This window comes from Pelophylax lessonae, assembly GCF_965119305.1.
Source record: "Pelophylax lessonae genome assembly, chromosome: 5".
In the NCBI taxonomy this organism is placed as follows: Eukaryota; Metazoa; Chordata; class Amphibia; order Anura; family Ranidae; genus Pelophylax; species Pelophylax lessonae.
This window is the reverse complement of record NC_138772.1, coordinates 465,227,174-465,235,804: the sequence shown is the minus strand read 5'-3', so window position 1 is coordinate 465,235,804 and position 8,631 is coordinate 465,227,174. Positions and strand designations below refer to the sequence as shown.

General features: G+C 42.3%; 1 protein-coding gene across 1 annotated transcript in view; it reads right to left on the bottom strand.

The window, feature by feature from the left end:
• The window catches only part of E2F5 (E2F transcription factor 5), a 49,288-nt gene that overhangs the window by 18,505 nt on the left and 22,152 nt on the right, over positions 1–8,631 (bottom strand). Inside the window, exon 4 of the mRNA XM_082259414.1 lies at positions 6,775–6,824. Coding sequence (XP_082115540.1) covers positions 6,775–6,824 — 50 coding nt within the window. The remainder of the gene's footprint in view (positions 1–6,774; positions 6,825–8,631) is intronic.

Sequence of the window (8,631 nt, the reverse complement as noted above, 5' to 3'; positions counted from 1 at the left end):
AGAAAAAAAAAAAAAAAAAACACCAGAGTGCTTGCAAAAGAGCAAATATTTGTGGCTCCAAAGAAGCATTTGAAAGCATAAAAAGTGGAGGGGGGCATTTTATTTTTTCTTCAATTTCAGCTTGTAGCTACAAGTCGCTACATTGCAGACCTTCTCAACAGCAATCTTCCCCTGCCAAAGCTTTGCAAAGGCCTGCCAACAACTCCCCCCCCCCCCCTTACCAGAGGAAGTGGGGCACCCTTTTATTGTGAAGAGGACTTGTTCCCCAGTTTTTACAGAACTGAGCCTGGACTTTGGGCTTGGAGGCTGAAAATGGCAAAGGAATGCGTTTTAGAAGTAGAAAGAGCGGCAAGTATTTACATTTTTTAAATTTTATTTATTTTTTCTTCAGTTTAGATCGATTAAGTTAAAAAACTTTTTAAAGAGGTTGTAAACCCAACCTAAGACAAAAAAAAGGGGGAAGGTGCTGGATATGAAACCAAACACCTCCATCCCTGTATCCAAGTACAAAAGAGAGGGGAATATGAGACTTTAAAGGAGGCGTGTGACACGGCCAAATGAAAACATGGTTTTCACAATAACAATCACAACACGTCACAGAAATATAAAAAGTTCATATTTGCTATGTTTTGTCATTTAACCTGTTTTATATTTGTGACCCGTGTTGCGATTGTTATTGAAATAAACATGTTTTATTCATTTGGCCGTGTCACACGCCTCACTTAAGTCTTGCCTGTTCCTGTGTTCATCAGCGTGATGTTGGGGGCACAGCGTGGACTCACCCTGGTCTTCAATGTGACATTCCCCCCCTTTTTGACATGAGGATTTTAACTTTCCTGTTCTCCAGCTGGATTCTCCTTCAGCAATTCACACTCGTATGTCATTCCCATCACTCCCTACACTTTTCTTTTCCTCGTTCACCTGCTCTTGGGCTTCTTTTCCCCAATTTTCTTTCCACTGTGCACTCCATATTGCACTTTTTTTCCCCTTTTGTCACTTCCCATCACTTTATTTACTTTCAACACCTTTTGCATACTCTATGGGACTGCCTCCCAGTCACGTATCTACAGCACTACACATTGCTTTAGGTGCAAACACTTTTACTGCCTTGGTCGCAGAAGTGATTGCGTGGCAAATTAGCCACTCCAATCACTTCTGCCTTCTACAGAATCGCTGGCTGAAAATATTGGTACCGGGAGGATGCAGGTAGGTGCAGGCATCATCCCGTTATAACCACCGTACGTCCAACACAAGAGCACACCGGCCTAGTGCATTATCCTTTAAAATATTTATTTAAAATGAACGGTATAAAATACTCAAACGAGTTCTTGATAAAAGCATATCAAACAAAGTACATGGTTCTCAGCATTGAGATCAAGAATACCGTCCCTCGAAGCTGTACAGGCTAAAGGGTTTCGAGGCTTAGCCTCTTCCTCAGAGCCTAAATGGCATGTCTAAGCCTATGCTTTATATACTAGATAATGGCTATGTACCAGATAATTGGATATGAGCCCTCCCTCACCAGGGCGTGTGCATGAGGTACCCGCCCACAGACTCCTATCCATTTTGATAGGGTATCGCCCCCAAGAGGGAGTGATAATGGCGAGTAATAACCAATGAGTAGATAGAAGCATGATGGAAATAAAAGATAGCTAAATAGACACATGGAAAACAGAATAGGAGGCACTGCACCACAAGTCAATACAAGCCAAAACAAAGGCACATTTATCCTGGCCAGCAGAGTGTACATGTCATTCCTGAAAAATAATATTAGTAATATCACTAATAGTAGCCCCCGTCTCACCAACATGTACACTGCACTCAGTACCACAGCAGTGTTCCGCAGAGAAAGGGGGAGGCCATAAGCACTATAGATATTGGGGGCTGCACATGGTATCAATACAGTTGATAGTAGTTCGTAATAAGTAGAGACTCACCAGGTATTACTGAGGGAGTACATGGTTTCAAGCCTCAAGTCTGCCCTGGTGTATGCGTCCCAGATGCCATGGAACGCACACCGCCACTCCAGGAAGTGTGCGGAGCGTTCCACGTCTCATCCCTGCGGGCCAATCGTCAGTGTGGCCATCCAAGACCCTGCCCAGCTGGGCGAGGCTGCAGCAAGATGGAACGCACACCGCCGTCACGTAAGCGCCATGCGTTCCAATACTCCTCTAAGCCTACACCATAATAGGATGATTCTCTTCTTCAGACAAGGCACCGCCCATATGGGCGTGCCTTTCGAGCACAGACACTCTTGGAACAGCCTACAGCTACCACCAGCCTAAGGTGCCTCCCCAGATAGGGGTGTATCTCTCGACATGACACCCACTCAAAAAACCAAGTCTAGATCTCAGATTCAAATGGGATCGCTACTTGGAAGCCATATGTGTATATCCTAAAAAGGTGTCACCCACTGGAAAAAATACAAAATAGTAATATTAGTAGTAATAATGTTAGAACCACCCTTAATGCTGGTGTAGAAGCCAGACACTCCATACCCACGTCCTAGGCAAGAGATAACATGACTAAGTAAATGCACATATTAAAAAGCCATAAATCCCTATGACACCAATGTATATTTCTGTAGACACCACTGAAGGGTTATTCCAAAAAAAAAAAAAAAAAAAAAAAAAAAAAAAAAAAAAAAAAATCGGTGTAGATACAGCAGCCAGACATCTCAAGGTGCCTGTACTGAAAAATCTCTCTACCAACATAATGACCCACAAGGGGTAGAGGCTAAAGCAGATTGCTACAATTGTACTGTTATGTGTTGCAATACTAGATCGAGAAAGGATAGGCAACAGAGAACCCAAATGGCACCTATATAAGAACTGGGCCTTTATATACTTATGTATATCCCCAATTTGCCTATTATACAAAACGTATAATTTAGTTTGTACGCATCCCCTTCCCTTCTAAAGGGAGATGTACCATGAAAACAGTTATAATGGTGAATGCGCATCCCCAATCACTGAGGGGAGATGGGGCAGCCCCAAAAGGATGCAATTCACATTACATAAAATCCAATTCTTGGATCATAAGAAAAGGAAGAAGGGTATTTGATAGCACTCAAACCTATGGACAAGGATGTTCTATACACTTCTAAGAGGGAGGATGGCAGACTTAAGCCCCGTACACACGTACAGATCGTCATACAAACGTTCGTCTTTTCTCCCCGGGATGTCGGTGTCTGTTGAAAAGTGCAAAGACAGCACAAGGACAGCACAAGAATTTTGTCCGCAGACTTCAGCTGACTGCAGAAGTGATGTCATGTAATGGTTAACTTTCCCTGTGTTTATTTTCTGAGCATGCCCAGTCTTGCAAATCTGCGGTCTGTCGGCTGATTTCTGTACTGACAGGCGAACAATCGTCCGTTCTGGTGTCCGCAGACAAAAATTTTCATGTTTGCAAGAAAGACTCTTGTCCGCGGATTGTGCGCAGACAGCTGTCGGAGGCACCATACTAACACGCGTACAATCGGCAGATCTTTCGTCCGCCGACGTTTGTATGACGACGATCCGTACGTGTGTACGGGCCTTTAGACTATTGATTCTCTAGCTCTGAAGTCTAGGGGACAGTTATATGACCCCATGGACCTCTAGGTCCTCGCCCAACCCCCCAGAGGCCAAAGACCCCAAGGTAAAAATCCAAAAGGTTTCCATTTTGCACAGTCTTTGGAACCTAGCACCATCATGATGCTTGCTGATGGACTCAATTCCAAAGACCCTCAGCCCAGATGGACCACCACTATGACATTCCCCAAAGTGTCTTGGGACAGAGTAATTGGTGCGTTCCCTTCTTGTTGTCATTTTATGTTCCCCAAATCTAACTCTTAGGGGACGTATCGTGCGACCCACATAAATCAGACCACGTGGGCAAAGGAGACCATAGATGACAGTTTGTGCCACAGTTGATAAACGGTTCGATCTTATGGACACGGCCATCCAATCCCAAAAAGTCTTGCTTTCTGTGCCACAAATGAACCACCACAATTCTTTACACCACACCTATAACTTCCCATTTGGTCAAAGATCGTACGCCAGGGATTGCTTATAGTAATGCTCTTATTTTCCCTTAACTCTGCTTGGTGCGATCCTACTCCTTAGGTCCATGAGTTTCCTTAATACCACCTCGGGCCTTTCTGGGAGAATGTCTCTTAATGCTGGATCTGGTCTCAAAATTCTCCAATTGCGTTCAAACACTCGTACATCAAAGGCTTTGGTACCGTCGGTGGTACTAAACAGGATCTCCTCGGTCCCTGTCTTTCCCGGACCATTGTGCAGGCATTTGTTCTTAGAAAACATTCTTGGGCGGTAAGTTGGTATTACGAATTCCATTATCATCATAGAGTAGCCAGTACTTCATAAAAGCTTCCACAATCCATTCTTCCTTATACCCTTTATCCAAGAATTTCTTCTTGAGTATCTCCCCCCGTTCACGGTCAGTTCTCCTGGTGCAGGTCCTATGCAGCCTGCAGTATTGGCCGAAAGGTATATTTTTAATCCATCTCGGATGATGGTTACTGCTAGTATGTAAATAGGAGTTCCCTCCACTAGGTTTGAAATGGGTTTTGGAGATAATGCTCCCATCGTCCTCGCCCTGAAGTTTTAGGTCCAGGAACACCAAATCGGTATCTGACAACGTGCGTGAAGGTTATCCCATAGGTATTAGCCTCACAATGGCGCAGAAATCCCTCTAGCTCTTCCGTTGATCCATCCCAGATGATTATAATAGCATCGATGTATCTAGCGTAGAGTAGGAGGTTGGCCTTGTAGGAGTTATTCCAACTAGACTTCTCCTCCCAAAAGCCCATGAAAAGGCTCCTGCAGCTCGGGGCAAATCTTGCTCCCATTGCTGGCCCTCTCACTTGTCTAAAGAACTCACCTACATGGATTAAATAATTGTGTGTCAAAGATGAATAATTGGGTGTCAAAGTAAATTCAATCGACTGTACAAGGAAGGAGGCCTGCAGGGGATGTAGGTTACTGCGGCCAAGATAGTATTCAACTGCTTGGAGGCCATATCTGTGTTCTATGGATGTATAAAGAGACGCAACATCCAGGGAAACCCATTTGTATCCATGGCACCAATGTATTGGTGCTAGGCTATCCAACATATGGCCTGAGTGTCCCCGACGTGTGAGTTCAGCTGAACTCGCATGATTTCAAACTTGCCCTTAGTATGAATCTAGGCTTAGGACTTGTTGTAGTGTGTTTTAAGTATTCTGTTGTATTAAATTAAAAGAATGCAGATCAGCAAGCTAAAAATTTACTGTATAGAAGAAGAAGTCCTAGATGTTTTTCCAGAAAACCTGAATACAACACTAACTGAATTTGTTTATTACCAAGGTTCATACAGCACATGTGGTTTAGGCAAGCCTTTAAATGAGCAGTAAGCTGCCATTGCTGACCTGGTCTTCAAAGGTGCAGGCTGTAAACCTTGCAGTGTATACAGCCACATCCCCATCTGTTCATGGATTTTGCTTTTCATCTAAGCATTGCTGTTGTAGGCCGGGTCATCTCACTATATTTAAGTAGTAGTCTGGTGTTGAGGGCACTCTGCTACTGATTCTTAAAGTGTAACTAAGAGCAAGACGAGTGTCGAGAGGCATCAGAACACTTTTTTTCTCTGCCCTTTAGGAAGCTTCACTTCCTAAATGTTAAAAAAGGCAATTACATGAAAGGTCGCTGTAGTATTGCAGTATTTATTTTAAAAACTAACCTTTGTATTCGACCGGCAGCGTGCTCCCATTTAACTGTGGGCATGAGAAGCCCACAAGTGTTTTCTTCTGGGAACAGGTGCAGATGGTTACCCAGCATGCACTTCCCGCTCTCACGCAAGCGCATAAGACACAAGGTGCAGCACACTATTGTGTCTCTGGTTGCCATCACAACTGACTGACATGGCCCCAGTACATCACAATGCTCAATCTTATATGGTATGATGTCCTCGTGGATATACACATGTAAAATGCAGGCATCCTCTTGTAAATATGCACAGACTGCCGCTCTAGCTGCTTCCGCCACCACCTTCTATAGGCAAAAGTGACAATGGGCAACAAGCACCTGGTTACCCTTTTTAAAATGGCGCTTAGCACCGTCTTGCATCGCATCATTTCCTGTTTGGAAATACCGCAATGCTAACAGATGGCGATGCGCACTGACTTCTGAGAAAGACACTAATATCCCAGGAGCCAATATGACGTACCTCGCTGTGGCACCCTAAATGGGAAGGAAGAATACACCATGGAAACAAGGTACAAAAAAAAAAAAAAAAAAAAAAAAAAAAAAAAAAGCTAGAAAAAAGCCCAATGTGGTTTTAATTTGCTGGACTGAAGCAATTGATGCAAAAATACAAAATGTGGGTGCAACTCCGCTTAAAAGTACATGCCACAGTAAAAGTGGGTAGGCCTGTGGTTCACTCAGTCCAGCAGTACTTAATACTTGGTTTTGTTTTTTAATTTTGATAAAATTACTTATACATATGCATTAAGAGCATTTCATAAAGAGATATGAGCTATGAGCTAGTTCCAATCAGCATAGCATGTATGTTTGTGCAAGTACTAAGCTGGACTACCATAAAGCTGGGACCACATGCTATAGAAAAAAATATTTATAAACATTACTCAATACTGCAACTCCATGACCATTTACTGACTTTAAAATTAACAAAAAAGAAACATTTTTAGTATACCATTGTTGCTTGAACGAAAAAGCTGTTGAATCTGAAGAAAGAAAACAAGCACAAAAAAAAGAAAAAAAAAAATGCACTTACCATTAAAACAATTACACAGGTCATCGTGAGTTACAAAAGAAAATGTAGGACTATGTTAAGGAATGTAATGCTGGAAATAATATTCTTCTTGTATTTAGAACATAAATGTAGCCCAAGATAAGACAGTTCTCAAAAATTGCAGTAAATACTTCTTACTACAATAGCTTAGTTATCTAAAAAGCCACGCCGATTATCATCACTGGTGAAGGAACTAAAAGGTCAGCCTTTCTACTACCAAATAGCACCTTTGTGTTGAGGGCTGCTCTGTCCATTGCTTTAAGGCTCGGTTTCCACTACCGCAGCTACGAAGTCTTGCTACTTCTAGCGTGACTTCGTAGCTAAAAGTTGTTTGCGGCTTTCAGTGAGACTTGTCCCTCATTATAGAGGGAAGTCGCACTGAAGCCGGCTCAAAAGTAGTGCACAAACTACTTTTGAAGTCGCCGCAACTCAAGTCGCGGCAGTGGAAACGGGCCGAATTGAAATCAATGGCTTTTGACTTGCTGTGCGACTTGACATGTGTCAAGTCGCACAGCAAGTCGCACTAGTGGAAACCGAGCCTTAAGGCTAACTTATGATGAAGCAAGAACCCTGCAGCTGATTAAACTACTCTTTAGCTGGCGGACAAAATCTGGCAGCTTTAGCACTAGTAACAAAATGCACGAGACATTCTACGGGTCAAAACTGCACCACAATTGGCAGACCTTTGACTTTATCAGGGGGGGGGGAAGGAAGGCTGAATCAAGATGTAAAAGATGCGCAGCCTACCACTAGGGGCTTGTTCCCACCATGAATTGCACATTAACACACTGTGCGTTCCTGTGCAATTCACATGTCATCCAGGTGCAGTGCAATCTCAGCTCATTCATTTGAATGGGATGAATTTGAGCTGAAGTGCACCAAAAGCACCTTTATAAACACACAGAAACTGGATTGCATGATACTACTGTACCATGGGATCCAGGGCAGGTAAACGCACTGTGTTTGGTTTGGGGGGGGGGGGGGTCTTGTTCACACTGACATCTGCTGCCGATCACAGTGCATTTTGAAAGCGATGCAGGAAACGCATGCGAAAAGTGGGTTTCTTGCACCTCATTCTAGTGTGAACTGGCCCTAAAAGGTAAAGAATGCTATCAGTCTGCAAACAGTCACCCAAGATTAGGTAGAGGACATCTTGAAATACAGTGGGTAAAAAGTATTTAACACGTCACCATTTTTCTAGGCAAATTTCTAAAAAGGTGCCATTGATATGAATTTTTTACCACGTCGGTTAACAAACCATGCAATCCATACAAAGAAATCAAAACAAAAAAAGGTTCAGAAATTAAAATTATGTGAAAAAAAAAAAAAAAATGGAACACAGGAAAAACAGGAGTTGGGTACCTGGTAACTTTTTCTGAGAGGTCTTCCAGGGCAGCATCTGAGAGATAGGCACCTCCCACCCAAAACAGGAACTCCGATACCTGCTTGCCTCAGTATTAGTCAGACTTGTATAAAGTACTCGAAATTTCTACTTGAGTAAAAGTACAAGTGCTCGATCAAAAAATTACTTGAGTAGAAGTGGAAGTGCTCGCAGAAAAAGTTACTTAAGTAGAAGTACTAAAGTATTCAACATTTTTTTTACTTAAGTATTGCAAGTAGTTTTTTTCAAAAAATTTGCTACTTAAGTACTAAAAGTAAAAAGTACCAGTAGTTTTGAAAAAAAATTTCTACTCAAGTACTGAAAGTAGAAGTACAAGTACTGTCTTATGTAGTTATTAAAGAAATAAGTCAAAAGTTTGAACATCATATTGTTTTTTATTATTTCAAATGATTTATTCAAATGATTAACCTGTGTTTGTTAGTATTTTCTTGATGCAC